Genomic DNA, 19,634 nt, shown 5'->3' on the forward strand with positions numbered 1-19,634 from the left:
GTGCTATGTGAATGTAAGCGGACATCATTCCACAACAGACCCTACCAGAATCGTCAAAGACCACGTCACAAGTCTCAGCCTAAGTAACATACAATGTTATGAACGTGAAAAATCTTTTATATCATCTAGAACAGTGGTTCTCAACCTTCTTAATGCCGTGACCCTTTAATATAGTTCCTCATGTTTTGGTGACCCCCAACCATAAAATTATTTTCGTTGCTACTTCATAACTGTAATTTTGCTACTGTAAACAATATGTAATCATATATGTGTTTTCCGATGGTCTTAGGCGACCCCTGTGAAAGGGTCGTTTGACCCCCAAAGTGGTCGCGACCCGCAGGTTGAGAATCACTGATCTAGAATGACAAAAACAATCAGTTATTTTTCCCCAAACTAAAAGTACCTGTGAAATTGTTCAAATAAATTTCTTGGCACAAAATTCAGAAGTGTGTACTTTGTCGTTCGTATTCGGTTATTCACGTAGGTTCCAGAGAACTTCTCGTACTCTTCCTTGAAGGGCTGGAGGTGGGGAACCACAACCCGGTGCCTGCCTGCCAGTCTGGGGGTCTGAGAGGACTTGCTCCCGCAGGCAAGCAGCGAGGAATAGCTGTACGGCCTCTCATCCTCGCCCCTGTTCGGACCACCCATCAGCCGCTGCCAGTGGTATCGAGCCCATTGAACAGGCTCAGTCATGTCCAAAATGTGGTGAGATCCAGGTTGGATAGGTGATCTGGCAAAACAAACAAAAACCCGCTAAAACACTCCTCATAAGCTTCTGAAAAGTCTTAAAGAGTAGTAAGGATAGTAAAGCTAAGATTTTTTTCTATACCAAATGTATATATGACCCAATGGTTCAAGGTATAAATGGGAAAGTAAGAACAGTATTGACAGCTTCATCGTAACCAAAAGTCTTTATTAAATAAAGGGTACTCCTTCTCATGGGCTGACCTGATCACCTAAGAAACAAGAGGCAGCATCTAGAATGCCATGCCATAATTAAAGCAAACAATTTAGGTCAAATGCACACAAATCTCTTAATTTATCCAATCGTGAGTTTTCTCTTCTTTGAATTGAGAATGCCACACATGTCAGAAACCATCGTGAGGATTAAATGAATACCTTGTAAAGCACCCAGCATAAAGCTTGATATAAGTAGTTATTAAAACCCTTTCTATGAAGATTACAAAAATGGCCACAAGTCTTTCCTTCCCTCATGCACACCCCTTCACCCAGCAAGCCGGGGAGTCTCTCTACTCATTGAATCTGGACTTGACCACGTGCTTTGCTTGGCTAATGAAACACTAGTGAACATGACCTGAGTAGAGGTTTCAAATGTGCTTGCTCAGGGGACTCCCACTGCTCTTGAGAACCCTGTGGCCACTACCATGTGCTGAGCCCAAGCTAGTCTACTAGATGTGAGTGCACATGACCCACTTACCACCTTTGTTCCTGTCAATATGTGGGTGAGGCCACTGACCCCCAGCTGGCCACTAACACGAGTGTGCCCAGAAGACACAATCTAGAACACAGCTCAACAGAGCTCAACCCAACAAATTGTGAGTCAGTAAAAGTGACATCACCAAGTATAGGGTGGTTTGTAATAAAACAAAATCTAACATATATATATATATATATATATATATATATATATATACACACACACACACACACACACACACACATATATATATACCATACACACACACACACACACACTCACACACACACACACATTAGAGGCCTACTGCACAAAATTCTCGCAGTCTGGGAGACCTCAGGGGATGTCTGACTGATGGCTTAGGCCCGCTCCCCGTAGGAGCACACTGACCACCAGGGGGCAGCTCCTGCATTGAGCGTCTGCCCCCTGGTGGTCAGTGTGCATCATAGTGACCAGTCATTAGCCGTTCGGTCGATTTGCATATTAGCCTATTATTATATAGGATATTTTTATTGATTTCAGAGAGGAAGGGAGAGGGAGAGAGAGAGACAGAAACATCAACAATGAGAGAGAATCATTGATTGGCTGCTTCCTACACACCCCCCACTGGAGATCAAAATTTAACTCTTATATAATCTCTTTCTTATTTCCAAGTTTTTATTATTTTCCAAGAATTCAGCCCTGCCTGGAATGTGAGCTCATTAACTGGGGGCAGGGGGAGGAGTTAGCATTATTAAGAGTACACTATATTCCAAGCACTTTGCAAAGCACTTTATATGCATCGTCTTACTTAATATTAACATCAATCTGATAACACAGCTATTATTTCTATTTTGCAAAAGAGGAAACAGGCTTACAGAAGTAAAGTAACTTGCTGAAATTCATATGGTTAGTAAGGCTGATTCAAACCAAATCTTTCTAACTCAACAGTTTCTGCTTTTAACTGTCCATGTGTCTCATTTATCTTCACATCTGGAGTAGCTGGCACTTAGTAGATGCCCAATGAAAATTCCTTGGGTAGCTAAAGAACATGTCAGCAAATGAACAATGTGTGGAGGGCAGGGTCTGGAGGCCTTGGTTTCTATCCTTGCTCTATCAGTCCCATTGCATGTACTTATCATCTTGGATTGGAGCTCACCTCTGGAGACTTATTTAGTAAATCTGTGGGCATGTTCTGGTCATCTGAACTGTTAACAAGACTCCCCAGATGAATCTGACTCAGATGGCCTACGACTGCACCTAGAGAAAATTGAGGTTATGGGCTAGAAACTATACTAGGCTAGAAATACAGACATGATTCAGTCCTAGATCCCCTTTTGCAGGAGCTCAGGGTCTAGGTGAGGTGACAGGCGTGTAAATACATAAATGCAACCCGAGGTGCAGAATAGTATTTAAGGCACTGATGTAGTTTGGGCAAATTCTTTAAGCGTGCTTCCTTCCTAAACTACATTCTAAGTTTAAAGCACGTCTATTGATTCTTTTCTCTAAAGTGTTATATTAATCAGGAATTAATAGTTTCCCCCTAAGAACATGAAAATTGTATCCAGCTTTCATGGATCTGAAATCATAAGTCATTACCTAGCAGCATTAGAAGATTTGGCCCAATTATATTCTAGTAGTTAGTGAATCCATGTTTTTAACAATCCATTCTTGTTAATACATTTGTTTATGATACATTGGTTTTTAAGCAATCCAAGAGATTAATTAGATAGAATTACTTCAACACTGCATTTATAGACAAGTTGAATTACAAATAATAATTTTCTAAAATCCCATCAGATCTTTAAAAGTTATATGATCTAAAGCAAAATATTAAAAAAATAAATAAGAGCAGAAAGTTACTTTTAATGGGAAAAATGCAATAGCTTCCAAATGTGTGTATTTGGATATTGGACCCACAATACAGGATAGGCAAAAGTAGGTTTACAGTTGTGAGTATGCAAAACAGAGTTTATTCTTGTAGTATTATTATTATTTATTAATTATTATATTACTTTCCATATGAACAACTGTAAACCTACTTTTGCCCACAATAGAGGCTGTACACAGCCTCTATTATTCGTGAGAGAAAATATCCTTAAAGCCAGTCTTACCAGTTTTATACTAATATTGAAAACAAGAAAAAAACAATAGTTCTATCCTTATCAAATTCTGTCGTTTGGAGTTTGCTCTCTAAAATACCTGCTCAAAGAGAGCTAAATCTATAAACACCGACTGGCCAAAACAATTCTCAATATCTTTTCAACATAATGTTTTTAAAGTGTTCCTCTGAAGTGATTTGAAAAGCCTGTTTTTTTTTCACTTCAGTTAAAAAAAAAAATAGCTTGTTCACCTAGATTAGTGGATATTTGGTCCTGCCCAAAACATCCATGGAAACATTTGGTCCATGCCAAAGGTCCTTGAGATTTGGTCTCATCAGAAATATCTAGAAGCATATTTGGACCAGGCCAAATGGTCCTTGATATTTGATCCTGTCCAAAATGTCCACACTTAGAAGACATCCCTGGGTTCAAATAGCTCATATCACTTATGTCTACTTTGGTTTACAGAATTAATACATGCAAAATACCATCAGGATCAAGGACCTTTTGACATGGACCAAATGCCTCAGGGGGTGGTTTTGACAAGACCAAATGTCCTATAAGGCTTAACCTCCAATGCAGCTCGAGTTATTAAGATAGTTCATAGCGCACTCATACATCTCCCCAGAGCTACCTCGTGCTTTATCAATGAACCAATAAGAATGTAAAATACTGCCCTGGCCGGTTTGGCTCAGTGGATAGAGCGTCGGCCTGCGGACTGAAGGGTCCCAGGTTTGATTCCGGTCAAGGGCATGTACCTTGGTTGCGGGCACATCCCCAGTGAGGAGTGTGCGGGAGGCAGCTGATCGATGTTTCTCTCTCATCGATCGATGTTTCTAACTCTCTATCCCTCTCCCTTCCTCTCTGTAAAAAATCAATAAAAGATATTAAAAAAAAAAAAAAAGAATGTAAAATACTTAATAAAAGCACTCAGTGCTTTTCATGCATTTCACCTCATGCACAGTAGGTGACCATTATTACAAACCTCAAATATTTTAGAAGAGTGAAATCAGTACAATTTATATAATTTCTGGAAACTTTTTTTTTTTTTAATATATTTTATTGAATTTTTTTTTTACAGAGAGGAAGGGAGAGAGATAGAGAGTTAGAAACATCGATGAGAGAGAAACATCAATCAACTGCCTCCTGCACATCTGCCACTGGGGATGTGCCGGCAACCCGGGTACATGCCCTTGACCGGAATCGAACCTGGGACCCTTGAGTCCGCAGGCCGACGCTCTATCCACTGAGCCAAACCGGTTTCGGCCAATTTCTGGAAACTTTAAAAGAGAAGTTTTTACTTGTAATTACAGCAGGTCCTCCAATAATATTTAGTTCAATTGTTATAATGTTGATGAGATGCCATAGGAACTTAACTCTTGTTGATATGAATTAGCCTGTGGTAAAAGTGGTTTTGTTAATGCATCTTTTTGCTTAAAGTCACAGAACTATTGTATCTTCAGCATTAAGTGAGCACTTTGTAAATTCATATTAAGACAGAGGAGTGTGTATTCCTCTATTGTCCACAATCTCATACAACAAGATTCTACCTAGATTTTTAAATTTCAGAATACAATTTCTTGAGAATGAAAAGTTAGAAATATTTTTAAAAATATGAGACATGGGTGATGTTAACTTCTGGTAATTTGTGGTGTATTTAACTAACAACCTCACACTAGAAAAAAAATACTCACTGGTTTACAAAAACAATCAGCTTTTCACTCCACATACATACTCAAGAACCTTCTTTTTTCCCATTCACTCCGTTCCAAAGAGACAAATCTATGACTGGAAGACATTTTATTGCCCAAGTTTCCCTCGGTCCGCTTTCCTGTGTACCTTTTTAATGTCCTTACACTTATATTAGGTGCTCTATCTACTGGTATATTGCCTTCTCCTTCCCCCTGGCTCACCGCCCTCCTCAGCATCCGCCCTCAGCCATCGAGTCTCTGTCCTACTCTCCAAGGCCGGGTGGCTTGTCGTCCTGTAACGACTCTCCCTCCCTTCATCACTGCTACTCTTTTCCTAATAAGTGATGATCAGATCAAGGGACTGATCTACACAAGAGAGAAAAGGTGCAAGTGCTTTCAAGGAATAGAAGAAAAAAAGACTAGGAGTGCAGGTAACTAGCATGTGGAAAACATCCTTTCAAGGTTCCAACTTAGAATTTAAACCATCTTATATTAAGCAGGAATGACCACGGATCTACTTAGCACTCCAGCTCAGTGCTTTCAAAATTTGGTAACTGCCAGCCAGTGGGAAATACATTCTATGATATTCTATGGTGAACCTGGAACATAGACATAGACATACATACATATATAGCTGAAAAAAAAAGCCTACAAAACCAGTTTTTACTCTTATTACTTGCAATGCATGCATTTTCTATTCTACAGTAACTCAGTCTCTCTCTGTGTGTGTCTCTCTCTCATTTTAATACTGGTCAAGATGCACTGAATTGGTTTGAAGATTCACTAATATGCTGCTATTCACGCTCTTGAAAGACACTACTACGTGTGGCTCCACAATGGATAAAAGGCACTAAAAGACAGCAGTTGGACTAGAAGGCTCAGGGGAAGACAGCACTTTATTTACCATATCTCCCAGAGTAGGAGCCCGTAGCCTTTTACTCTTTCCCCACATGCCCCAGCAAAGTTAAAAGTATATTAGTACTTAGAGAAGGTTCTATTATTAATAGCGTTTCACATGGATATTCAGGAAAATTTCTTCATGATATGAAAGGAAAGCACATCAGAGTAAGTCATACCTCATCAAGCAAGAATCATGATATTTAAAAGCTTAGACTTTAGAGATTATTTCATCTCAAGGCTACAAACTAGTAGTAAAATTCTATCTAATGATGTATTTTGCACCATGATGTTGGCAAACACATTGTTTTTAATATATTTTTTTTAATACAGGACATTTAAAAATGGAGATAAATTCACATAAAATATTGATAATTAGATTTTCTTAAAAATAAAACAACAGGATGTTGGACACAAATTTTCACATAGTAACAAATGTCAGAAGCTTTTTCACTGTAGCCCCTGCCCCTAAGCCTGTATTTTCTATTTCACCTATTTTAATTGAGTGAATGAGCACTCCGCTCACCATTCTGAAGAATCCAATTCCCCCTGCTCTATAGACCAAGGCTCAAATGGCAGTTGCATCACTCATTAGATCTCTGACCTATGTAATTAACCTCTGGGCCTCAGCTTGCTAATGAATAAAATAACATAACATTAAGAGTCTTGGGCATACTATAGATGACAATGCTCTAATTCCTGCTCTCCTCTTTGGCTATTTCTCAGGTCATAAATAAGTCAAGGTTTGAAACCCAGTAAATTGGTCCGAGGTCCAAACTTTCAACAGATTGATTTCAAATTAAATGAAGTTGCCCAAGTCTAAGTCAATGCTCAGTTCAGTGTCACTGTTGATACCTGAAGTAACCAGTTTTAATCAGGTTACAAATAGAAAACAAATCATAAAAGACAGGCATGACTAACCCTATGTAGTAAAAGGCTACTATGCAAATTGTCTCCTCGGGAGTTCAACTGACCAGGAGTTTGACCGCTTGCTATGATGTGTGCAGACCACCAGGGGGCAGCACGGAATGAAAGGAAGGCCCCGGCCAGCAGCCGACAGCCAGAATGAAGGCCCCAACCAGCAGCCAGAAGGCCCTGATCAGCCCTGATCACCGGCCAGGCCTACGGTCCCTACCCATGCACAAATTTCATGCACTGGGCCTCTAGTCCTATATAATAAAAGGCCAGTGACCATAAGCGTAACAACCGGAATGACCGCTCGACCAGTCGCTATGAGGTGGGGGGCCGGTTAGGGGAACCAGCTGGCTGGCGGCAGCGGGGCAGGACCCGGGGCTGGAGAGGGGAACCGGCTGGCTGGCGGTGGCAGCGGGATGGGACCCAGGGAGGGGGAGGGGAACCGGCTGGCTGGTGGGGATGACAGGGCAGGACTGGGGACTGGCGAGCGGGCAGAAGATGGGCCTGATCGCAGGCTAGGCCTAAGGACCTACCTGTGCACAATTTCATGCGCTGGGCCTCTAGTAAATGTAATAAAACTAGAGGCCCGGTGCATGGATTCGTGCACCGGTGGGGTCCCTCAGCCTGGCCTGCAGGGATCGGGCTGAAACCAGCTCTCTGACATCCCCCGAGGGGTCCAGATTACAAGAGGGTGGTTCTCCGATGACGCATCCCAGAATTGGGTTCCCTCCTCTCTGGTTCCCGGTGCATCACCCAAGAACTGCAGCTGCCAAGTCACCACAGCTTGGTAGCTCCTGCTTTGAGCGTCTGCCCCCCGGTGGTCAGTGCATGTCATAGCTACTGGTCGGAGCAATTGCCCCCTGGTGGTCATTGCATGTCATAGCTACCAGTCGGACAGTCGAATGGTCACTTAAGCTTTTATATCCTATATAATAAAAGCCCAGCGATCAAACAGGAGAATGACCAGAATAACCAGTTGAACAGTCGCTATGATGTGCACTGACCACCAGGGGCAGACGCTAAATGCAGGAGCTGCCCCTTGGTGGTCAGTGCGCTACCACAGTGGGAGCACCGCTTGGCTGACCGTGATGACCAGCTGCTCCCGCTGCGAACCCCGGGCTGACGGGCAGGAACCCAGGCTGTGATCATCACTTCCTTGCCCCAGGATCCCCCTCCTCACTCCCTGCCACCTCCTCCGGACACCCGCAGGCTACATAGTGCTGCTGCTGCAGGCTCACAGAGCTGACCCTGGAGGCTGGGAGGCAGGTTTGTTGCCGCCATGGGACTGAGGCCTACTCCACCACCTCTCAGTGCTATTGTCCCTGGTCCCAGCCCTGACCGGGTCCTCTGGAGAGGCAAGTGCTCCAGCTCAACGGAAGAGGCCGGGCCACAGAGCAGACACTCAGAGGGCGGGTCCACAGCCGCTCGGCTGACCGGAATGAGCAGCACACACAAAGGGCCGATCCCCACAGGCCATGCCCCCATCAGTGCACAAATCTCATGCACTGGGCCTCTAGTATATAAATAACCTTCATGCCATCTGATCTCATCCTCCACCATCTTCTTCAAATTTCATTCCAATTATGTTCATGAACAAACTATATTCCACTAGTCCTGGGGCCCTCTGCTAATTATAGTCTCCTAGGCCCCTCCCCTGGAGATTCTGATTCAGGAGCATGAATGTGGGGTTTAATTAGTACCCAGATGACATGTCTGGAGGTTGCAAAGCACAGCCTATAACCTGCACCTTTGGAAATGCTGCCCTCTTTTTCCAGAGGGCTGGCCAATCATATCACCCACTCACCACAACAGCCCCTATTCATCTTCCAGTGGTCGGCAAACTCATTAGTCAACAGAGCCAAATATCAACAGTACAATGATTGAAATTTCTTTTGAGAGCCAAATTTCTTAAACTTAAACTATATAGGTAGGTACATTGTTATTAACTTAATAAGGTTACTCCTAAGGCTTAGGAAGAGCCACACTCAAGGGGCCAAAGAGCCGCATGTGGCTCGTGAGCCGCAGTTTGCCGACCACGGTTCTAGACTGTTTTAGCTTGACCTTGGAGTGGGAGAGACTGAGGATCCACACAGGAGCTACAGTAAGGTACTCCCGGCTCTGCTCCCATTAAAAGCTGGGCATGGCTCCATCACTGGCACTTGCTACTGTGTGCTTCAGGTAGCTTCATTCTTCAAGGTCAGGGACCTTCTCTAATTCCTTCCCAGACTCCAGAGAGTCTCATGAGTGGCCAAAGTTAGATGATCAATGACACAGTATATTTAGGATTCAGTACTATCTTTGGCTTCTGGAATCTACTGGGAGTCTTGGAACATATCTCCAGCAGATAAGGGGGGACTACTGTACTTGTGTTTTCTCAAACTTACTCCTGCTTCTAATGGAAGGAAAGCCACGCTGAGACATGAAAGAGGAAACGAGGTGTTTTTGTTTCCTTTTCTCATACTGCCTCTTTAATTGCAGAGTCTGCCAGGCAACCAATTAGCTAAAGATAGCAAAACCCTCTATCAATTGTTCCCATGGGTAAGCAGAGCCACCCAGTAGACAAAAGCTCTAAGGAACATTTTTAAGATTTTTCAAGAATATCATTCATAATTCTAAGATTTAGCCTACTCCACAAGGAGCTGATTTGTCATGGTTTCTGATAATAAACAAATGGTTCCATGCTTTACTTGACCTAATATTATGCCACTGATTGGAACCCTACCTTGAGAATTAACAACAAATTTAAAACACACACACACACACGAAACAAGTTCAATTATCATCACATAGAACCAGAAAGAATGCTTAGATCTTGATACTCTACTCCCCAGTGAGTTGCTCTCCTTACAGGCAGGGAGATTTAGCATTTCATTAAAAAATAAAACATAGTTTACCTAGGTTTTTATTAAAATCTCCATTCTTAACTTTATTTTAGTTTAAGAGCAACTACTACTGTGTGGAAATTTGAATTACAGCAAAATTCCTGCTGGTTAGTGATGGAAAATACCATTAACGATTAACTCTATGAAAAAGCCTGCATGTTCCTGGGCTGAGCATGACAACCTGATGTTCAATATTACCCAGAAATGCAGTGACAAAGGACAGCTGTCTCTGGACCCCTTGCTTTAATTAACTGACATTAGCATTTTGTCTAGAATGTAAAAGTTAATTCATATGACCAAGATCAAGATTCTTAACACAGCCTGGCTGGTGTGGCTCAGTGGTTGAGGTTCAACCTATCAACTAGGTCACTGTTCGATTCCCGGTCAGGGCACATGCCCAGGTTATGGGCTCCATCCCCAGTGTGAGGCATGCAGGAGGCAGCCAATCAATGATTCTCTCTCATCATTGATGTTTCTATCTCTCCCCCTCTCCCTTCCTCTCTGAAATCAATAATAAAAATATATTTTTTAAGAAAAGAACAACCACCAATTACAAACAACCAACTAGGTTTTAAAAAATATTCTTAACATACAGGTTTAAACTGGTAGAGAGGGACTGAATATGAGATTAATATAAACCAAATGCTATATACATCCAACCTGCAATACTATTTCACAATAAGGCAATTATATAGTAGGGGGAAAAAGTTTCATTGCAAGTAATCATTAATCACCATCACAGAAATATCAATTATGTTCTAAAAATATGCATGTGTAAATCTCTTTATAATTGGCACAAGAAAATTATAAATCACTTTCACTTATGAATATTGATGGAAAACCTCAATAAAATTTAGCAAATTAAATATAACTCTGGCAATGGGAGTGTGAATTGCTACAATCTATTAGGTATCCCAAAAAAGAAAAAGAAAAAGGAATAGGAGGAGCTTTTTAACTTTTCTTTTTTTGTTACAATGAAATGTATTGAATTATAATTTTTAAAATTTAATTTTCAAGTTTTAAAGGAAGAAGTTTTAATTAATAGCTATGAAACAGTCTAATGCTGCCCTGTGCATTATGTGTGCATGATGCTACATGATCCAATATCCCACTGACTCACAGAAGCTGAACAAAACCTGTAATTAAAGTTCTAAAATCTATAAGCTATCAATTTTAAGACATAAGATCAATTAAAATTAGAAATAAAGAAACACAAGCCAAACGTTGCTAGAAAATAAGTACATATAACACTTTCATAATAATTACTGCTTACAAAATACATTTCACATGCCATTTAATTTAATCTTCACAACATGGTATGAAGTTTCACTTCCTAGTTTCAGAGGAAGAAATAAAAGGTCAAAGAGTATAACTCAAGGCATGCAATATTTGACTCCAATGTCATGCCTTTCCAACTACACAATTCCATTTATACGTAAAATTTCAATAGTCAAATATGATCATTTAAATTAGATTATTTCTAATTCATAACCTACATTTTTATTATAGTCATTTAAAATAACTATATTTTTCTAGAAGATATTAAAAGCTATAACCTATAACAGAGTGCACCTGAAATAACAGATACTATGTTCCTTCTTGTGTACAGATGTACTTGAAAGCAGACAGAGCTCAAAACACTGTTGCCTCAATGAATGCTTAATGGAAATTTTGTAGCAGGACAGATCATCAAAGGTAAATATGGGATAATGAATTTTCTTAAGCCCAGTTACTATTTAAACATTGATGAGGTCATCATCAGCCAACACACAACCTGAAAGGTACATATATGAGCTCACTTGTCTAAAAGAGAAAAACATTCTTGTGTATAGTCGTTTCAAGACGCTCTGTTTGTGGCTGTCAAATTCCCGTATGCATCCGAATGTGCTGAAGCACCCCCCCCCCCCCCATGCTGCTGACTCAGCAGATCTGGGTGGGGCTCAAGAAGCTGGATTTCTTTCCTTCCTGATGTGGCTCGGTTGGTGGTTGTCATCCTGTGCACCTGGGGTTGCCAGGTTCAATTCCCAGTCAGGGCACATGCTCAGGTTGCGGGCTCAACCCCCCGTTGAGGGCATGTAGGAGGCAGCCAGATGGATGTTTTGCTCTCATATTGATGTTTCTCTCTGTTTCCCTCTCCCTTCCTCTCTCTCTCTAAAAATCAATTTTTAAAAATCTTAAAAAAAAAAAAAAAAGAATCTGCATTTCTAACAAGTTTCCAGGTTAGTGCTCAAGTTGGTCCTTGGAACATGCTTTGAGAACTCGGCTATGTAAATTTCTTTCAATATGTAAAGTTGAAATTAAGAATGAAGATTTAGTTAGATGTCACTCGTATTATTGGTCAGTCTTTCTTCTTTGACCAGGGGTGGGCAAACTTTTTGACTCGAGGGCCACAATGGGTTCTTAAACTGGACCGGAGGGCCGGAACAAAAGCATGGATGGAGTGTTTGTGTGAACTAATATAAATTCAAAGTAAACATCATTACATAAAAGGGTACGGTCTTTTTTTTTTTTTAGTTTTATTCATTTCAAACGGCCGGATCCAGCCCGCGGGCCGTAGTTTGCCCACGGCTGGTATAGACTGAGGCCATGTACCGATGACTTGACAGCTGATACAAGCAGACCCTCTCACCTAAGGCTAGAATTAACTAATATAGTGAAAGTCTAGTTTACACACAAAAATACCCAGCAATGGCTGATGGGCCTTCGGGATGGACTCAGCAGATTTAATACAATTACAAATCAGTTTCAGCCAACATTTCCAAAAGTTTGGCAAGGGAGAACAATGGGGAACAGTGGGTTCTGGCCTTGACAGACTTGTAACCTTTTTCTCAAACAAGATGAGAAAACTCTAACAAAAATATCAAAGTTCCTATATATCCCAAACCTGGGAAGAAAGAGAATTCACCTATCAGGGTCAATAAAAAGAGAGAGAGAGATGTTATAGCTATAAGATAAGAAATTTTTCACAGTGGACTTGGGATGTGAAAGTTTTCTTGGCCTGTACATCTCTGAAACACAGAAAAAAAACCAAAGCTTGTTCCAATCTGGGTCACGCCAGACCTACTTCTCCAGCTCTCTCTATAAGAAGCTGATTCCTTATCTGACAGGTAATAAGCAGTAAGGTGGCAGTAAGATCACCTGAAATCTTTGCTGGTTTCTTATTGCATCAGGTGCCAAGGTGACGTGTTGGCACGGCTCCCTTAGTGATTATTTTTGTGCTACCTATAAAAAGAAGTGTTTTTCTTCACCCCACACAATCTTTGGAAAAGAAGATAAACAGTTACAGGACGCTCATGGGGAAAGGCCAGCTCTAATCAAGCACATAGCCCTTATGCATCTGTAGAAAAGAGTGCCCAAACCAAGCTCACTCAGTCCCAATTCACTCAGCAAACTAGACCTGAACACCAAACGCTACGGTTGATGCTGGGCACACAGAACCTAAAGACACAGTTCTATTCTGCAGCACAGAAGCAGCCTCGCACTCAGGCTGAGGGAAGACACCCTCCACCGCAATGTGTTTTATTTCATTGCTGATGAAGAGTCAGTTTAGAGCTTTCAAACAGAGCGTGTTTATTTTTAAAGAAGACAGAGGTATAAAATATGACTGTGGTATCTAGATGCATGGCTTTCTACTGGGAAAAGTGTATCTCTTCTTAATGTTTCCAAAATACATTAAATAGAAAGAGATTTTTCAATTTTCTTGTGTGAGAATTAAATATTTATGTGTCCATTCAGACACTGAAAGCTTTATTACATCTTTTTTTCAACATATCTCAGCTTTTTCTTATAGGGATCATACCTCCAATTGACCTTTTGCTAATGCTTAGGCTCAAAACTGGTTTAAGCTAGCAAAAAGGCAGGGAAAATGTCGCAGTGGTATGTTGTCTCTCCATGTTACTGGAAACTAAAAAAAAAAAAAAAAAATCTCACCCATACTCATGGTAATTTGCCAATATGTCATAGTCTATTCTTAAAGCTGAAAATTATAAACATATATGTTCTGACATTGGTAATCCTGAATACTCTTAAAATCTACGTTATTGAAATGATAGAATAGCTGTTTTTGAGATTCAGTTATTCAACTGTAATACAATATTATTAATTCAATAAACCTGAGATCATAACAGTATCTACCATTTAAAAAGACATGCAGTATGCATGCCTATAAGCATAAGCGATGGACGCAGACAACAAGGAGTGAGGGTGAGGGCAAGACTGGGGGGATGAGGGGACAATGGGGGGATAAAGACGCATTTGTAATACCTTAATCAATAAAAAATAATATAAAAATAAATAAATTTTAAAAAGACATGCAAAGTCCTGTGCTGGGGATAAATATACATAATTTTAATCTGACAACAATGTACATGTTTTTATCCCCATTTGAGGTTGAAAACATTGAGACTCAGAGTGATTGGGAAACTCACCCAAGTGACACAGCTTGGTCAATGGTTACCCAAGCCTGATCCAAATACCTCCGCTGGAGTGAGAGCCTCTGCAGCCAGTAGAAGGCTCTGCTATAGGGCAGAAACTTGAGCAATAAGTTGGTAGAAGGCACATAGCTTCTGGCAGCCTACCAAGGAATGTGAGGGTTAGGAGGAAGAATAGGACCAGTATAAAATATCTGAACTTAAGTCATTCAGGGGGAAAAATACTACAAGCATACTTCATTTGAAAAAATAAATTAACAAATTCAAATATTTAATTTTCAAACACTCATTAGATGCATGCATTAGAAAGCTCTTTACATGTATTTGAAATATGATCCAATATATAACAATAAAATGTACATGTAAATAAATGATCCATTTCAGCCTGACTTCAATATCATCGGGTCCCATGGGGACTTGTAAGCGACTGGCCCACTATCTCTCGCTGCCCCTCCTCCTCGCACGGCCTCATCTCCCCACTCACACATTTAGAAATGTATCATCAACACTGTGGTCACTTCCTTGTATATTCTCTCCACCCCTTAGGTCCTTTCTCACTTCTTTCTTGGCAAAGCCCTTACCCTAGCTATATTCAAATCAGTTCTATCAAATCCCTATATACTCTGTTCCAATACCTATGGGTTGAAAGTGCCTACAGAGAAACACATAATGTGCCTGGTTAGTGTCACTTTAAATTACCGGCCATGAGCTACAAGTTGGCTGCACATGCCAACTGCAATCATATAGGACTTCTAGTCTCTTTACTTTCCCATTTTAACAGGCAACTGTTTCATACCTTCTCCTCTAACTGCGTATCTTCCTCCCAGCTTCCTTTGTGCTGATGATCTTGTTTCTGTTTTACTGAGAAAACTAAGACCATCAAAAGAGAACTTCTACAGGTTTCCCTAACTAACTATTCTCGAGCTCAGAACTCTTCCCCAAAGTCCAGATTCATCCATCTGACTGCCAACTAGACAGCCTAGCCCAGCCTAGCCTATCTCCAAATGGAAACATGTGGAACACTGAGCTCCTGGTACTCCCCCAAAACCTGCTGTCCCTTCCCCCAGATGAGCCCTGTCAGCTGATGGCAGCTTCATCCTAGATCCTCAGCCCCAAAGCCTTTGAGTCATCAGGGCGTCCTGTCTTCCCTCAAAATCCATACAGTCAGTCAGCAAATTCTGTTGGCCCTGCCTTTAAAACATATCCAGAATCTCACCACTTGGCATCATTCCCACCATCACTCTCGTCTAATACGATCACCTAGTCCTGTTAAAACCTAAGTTAGATCCTGACATTTCCACAATTCCAAATCTCTAAAGACTCTCATCTTAGTTATAATTATAGCTGCCAGTGTCTCGCTATCTGCCTCCCCATGTCCTCTCAATACCCCTCTCCTCCTTCACTCCACTCTGCACAGCCTTGTCTCAGCAATCCCTATTTCCCTCCAGTTTCATTTCTCATAGAACTCACGTCCCTTTCTAATAAGGTATAATTATTTTTGTATTTTAGCTCTGTTTTCTTCGGCCTCCATCAGAGGAGGAATTTATATCTCTTTTGTTCACTGATACAGCATAGGCCTAAAACAGTAAGTATCAGGCATAGAGCAGACTTTCAATATGTGTTTGTGGAATGAACATAGGATTAATGAATAACATAATACCTCTCTTACATGCAGAATATCTGTAATAATCTTAAAAACACTGGCTGTAGAAGTGATATATGCTTAGTTATTTCCTGTTAATTCATTACAGCTTTTATTATGCATGCTAAAGTTATTACAGTTCATATTAAAATCTACAGCATGTCAGCCTAAAATGGCCACTTGCAAGACTGTAATAGGAAGACATAAAAGGGGAACTAGAACAAGTCAAATCTGTTATTAAAAATAGCCAAGGTATGTTAATTTCAAAACTCATAGGAAGGAAGTTCTTCTGAGTAACCTATTTTTTTTTCCAGACAGCTTGATTAATTCCTTTAAGTGCCCAAACAATTTCATCCAGGATAGAAAGCATTATAAATGTGTTCTCAATTTTCCTATATTTTATACAGCATTCTAAATGCATTTCCTTCTCTGAGAATTCAGCACCAATGCCTTGAGCACCAGTCATTGCAAAGTGCTCTATATAGTGATGCCTTCAGGGTCTTCAGAAGCCTCTGCATAGATTGTCTTGCAGTAGTTGAAGACCTCCTTGTTTTGAATGCTCGTGTCTAATTTTACAGGTTTGTTTGTCCCGTGGCTGCCAAAGTATCTGCCTTTCTTAAGACTTAACTCATACTTCCATCTACCTTAGACTCTTTAATAATAAAAGCATAATATGCTAATTAGACTAGGCAGCCAAACGACCTCCCGGACATCATTCTGGATGTCCTTTGGGATGAAGCTGCGGCGACGGGGACCGAGACAGAGGCAGTTAGGGGCGATCAGGCAGGCAGGCAAGCAGTTAGGGAAGATTAGGCAGGCAGGCAGAGGGGTTAGGGGCGATCAGGAAGGCAGGTGAGTGGTTAGCGGTGATTAGGCAGGCAGGCAGGTGAGCGGTTAGGAGCCAGTGGTCCCGGATTGTGAGAGGGATGTCTGACTGACGGGCAGTTGGACATCCCCCAAGGGGTCCCAGATTCTGAGAGGGTGCAGGCCGGGCTGAGAGCCCCCCCTTCCATGCATGAATTTCATGCACCAGGCCTCTAGTAGTTAATAAGCAGAAATAAATGGAATTAATGACCTCAATGGTCTACAGGGAGCAGAATATAGAAACTTAACAAGACATATTTAGTCAAACCTATTTCCACTGTTCAGAGATCTCTTTTCCTCATATCTGTTTAATAGGTACCAAAAGACTAATGTGTCAGCCATGCACTTTTCTAGGCACTACAACCAAAATGATGAAACGTCCTATGTAAACTCCATGGTTCTTGTCTCCAAGGAGTCCACAGTCCTGTAGAGGGGTCAGGCGTGAACTTCATGAGATTCCCTCATTCCCTGAAATTCTTCAGAGGTTAATCCTCATAGATAGGCTTTGACATATTTATGGCAAAATTCAGCTAAAATTTCAGCTTAGCTTTCAGAACAGCAAAAGAAAGTTGAGATAATTGTTGCAGTAAAACATATACTTACATAGGGCATATACGTTTCTAGACATCAAAGTAATCTCAAAAACAAGTCTGTCATACTTTTTAAATACCACCTTCATTGCTCTTTACATTAGATAATTCAAGTTAGTGGGCGGGGAAAAAAACACTTATTGGTCAGAAAGTTCTTAATTCCTAGATAAGAACCTATTTCAAGATTCTTTCTGCTGATTCCTAATATCTTCAGAACATGACCAATCTACAGTATTCTGAAATGACCATGTTCAACATCATGTGGGCCTGGTAGCATAAACAAAGGTGGCAAATAAAATTACCAGCAATTAATGAGAGACTTAATCTAACTTGATTAAATCCAAAGTATATTAAAAGAAAATAGACCAAGTTGTGTACAGATGCATTATGAAAATATTTTTATGCTGGGACTCTAACTTCACATAGAATTAATTAATTACAACTTTAATGACCACTGTGGGACTCTCTAGCATCCACACCTCTACAAAGATACTCAGGACCTCTGATAAGAAAACTTGATTCCCTAGGCAAAACAAACTCTCCACTGAATGTCATGAGGATTCGTATTTCTTTCCTTATCTTCATCTAAAAATATACCCACACTAAAAGAATGGAGAAAATGTTCCCTTCTTTTTTCTTATGAAACACTAGCAAAAATGTTTAGTTTTATTATGTCTTAAAAGGGAATCTGTTGCCAGGAAGTACATACTAAAAACCAGTCAACACAAATCTTTTAAGTATTAAACTGTATCTTCTCAAACTATTTTTAAAGTTTTGTGTCTCAAATAAGTGGCTTTGATGTCAGCTCAGTGATAACACAGAAGCATTTGAAATGGCATGCAGGAAAAGTCAATGGTATTTTCTTTCCTGGAGGCATCTTGTTATTACCTACCCTCCATAGAGTTGAAATTTTGTAAGTTCGTTTTGCTAACAGAAATGTAATTGTGCTCATCTTCCTCATTCAGAAAGGCCTTAAATGGAACAAAGCAGATTTTAGAGAAGTAAATTAAGGAATATTTAATGAAGACCTATCAGCATGAGACCTTAGCAGATGTGATGGACAGGAAATGGAACGGAATAAAGCTTATATCGGACCCGCACTGCTTATTATTCTAGAAAACAGCTGGAGTCAGAAGAGTGAATGTGACTAGAATAAGTTTTATCTGGTGGTTTCCCTTATAAATCAAATGTTCTCACCAGCAAATATAATTCAGAAACAATGACACCTGACATGAAATTACATACAAGAGATGGTGGAGGCTTTGTGAAAGAGGGGATAGGTAATATCATCTATGTTCTTTTCATTCTAGGACAAAACTAAAATATATTTATTGTAGACATTTTAGAAACTACAGATTAATATCATGAGAAAAATAGAAATCATATATAATCCCACCACCCAAACATAAGTACTATTAACATTATGTTTTTATTGATTTCAGAGAGAGGAAGGGAGAGGGAAAGAAAGATCAATGAGAGAGAAACATCAAACAGCTGCCTCCTGCACGCCACCTACTGGAGATCAAGCCTGCAACCCAGGCATGCGCCCTGATGGGGAATGGGACCATGCCCTCCTGGTTGGTTCATAGGTCGACACTCAACCAACTGACATACCAGCTGGGCAATCATGGGAATATTTTTCAAAGATAGGACATCATTTGTAAATTAGTGTTTTCATTCCTCATATCATGAACCTTTTTTCCGTGTTATTAGTCTTCCCAACAACCTCACACATTTTGAATTGCTTTCCATGTTTGTTAATGTGATGTGTGAAAATATGGTAACATATTTTTATGCTGAATATTCTCCAATTATTGGGAAGTGAACATCTCTCTTCCCGAAACCTTAGAAAAGTCAAAATTGTCTTTCCTTTGTGAAATGCCCATTTAAGTCTGTTTTTCACTAGGGATCATTTTCCATAGGGGTGTTGATCAATCTCTCACTGCTTTTAATATCTTTTGTAAAAGGCATACTGGTGTATAAAATACAGAGCTTAGAGTTGGTCTTTTAATTTTAGTTATAGTATTCTTGGTGATATTTTTCAAAATGGCATTTTTGTGATTATAAAAATAATAGTTGCTGTAGAAGATTTGGTCATATCAGAAAAAGATTGAAAAATAAAAAGCTATAACTTTACTACCTAGAAATCCAAATTTTTTGTACATGATATATCTGTCCATTGATAGAAACATGAACTTATATGC

At 40.3% G+C, this 19,634-nt stretch overlaps 1 protein-coding gene across 5 annotated transcripts in view; it reads right to left on the minus strand.

Annotated features, from left to right (window-relative positions):
- The window catches only part of ATP10D (ATPase phospholipid transporting 10D (putative)), a 79,542-nt gene that overhangs the window by 54,970 nt on the left and 4,938 nt on the right, over window positions 1–19,634 (minus strand). For 3 of the 5 annotated variants that reach the window (XM_070397100.1, XM_070397110.1, XM_070397094.1), the window contains one exon: window positions 404–730. In XM_070397100.1, coding sequence (XP_070253201.1) covers window positions 404–693 — 290 coding nt within the window. In that variant the 5' untranslated portion in view covers window positions 694–730. Of the gene's footprint in view, window positions 1–403; window positions 731–14,331; window positions 14,376–19,634 lie in introns of those variants that run through there. The other 2 variants (XM_070397105.1, XM_070397115.1) reach the window with 2 other exon arrangements.

The sequence above is a fragment of the Myotis yumanensis genome, unplaced genomic scaffold (genome assembly GCF_028538775.1).
Source record: "Myotis yumanensis isolate MYYU_CA2020_CCGP unplaced genomic scaffold, mMyoYum1.0.hap1 SCAF_1, whole genome shotgun sequence".
Classification (NCBI taxonomy): Eukaryota; Metazoa; Chordata; class Mammalia; order Chiroptera; family Vespertilionidae; genus Myotis; species Myotis yumanensis.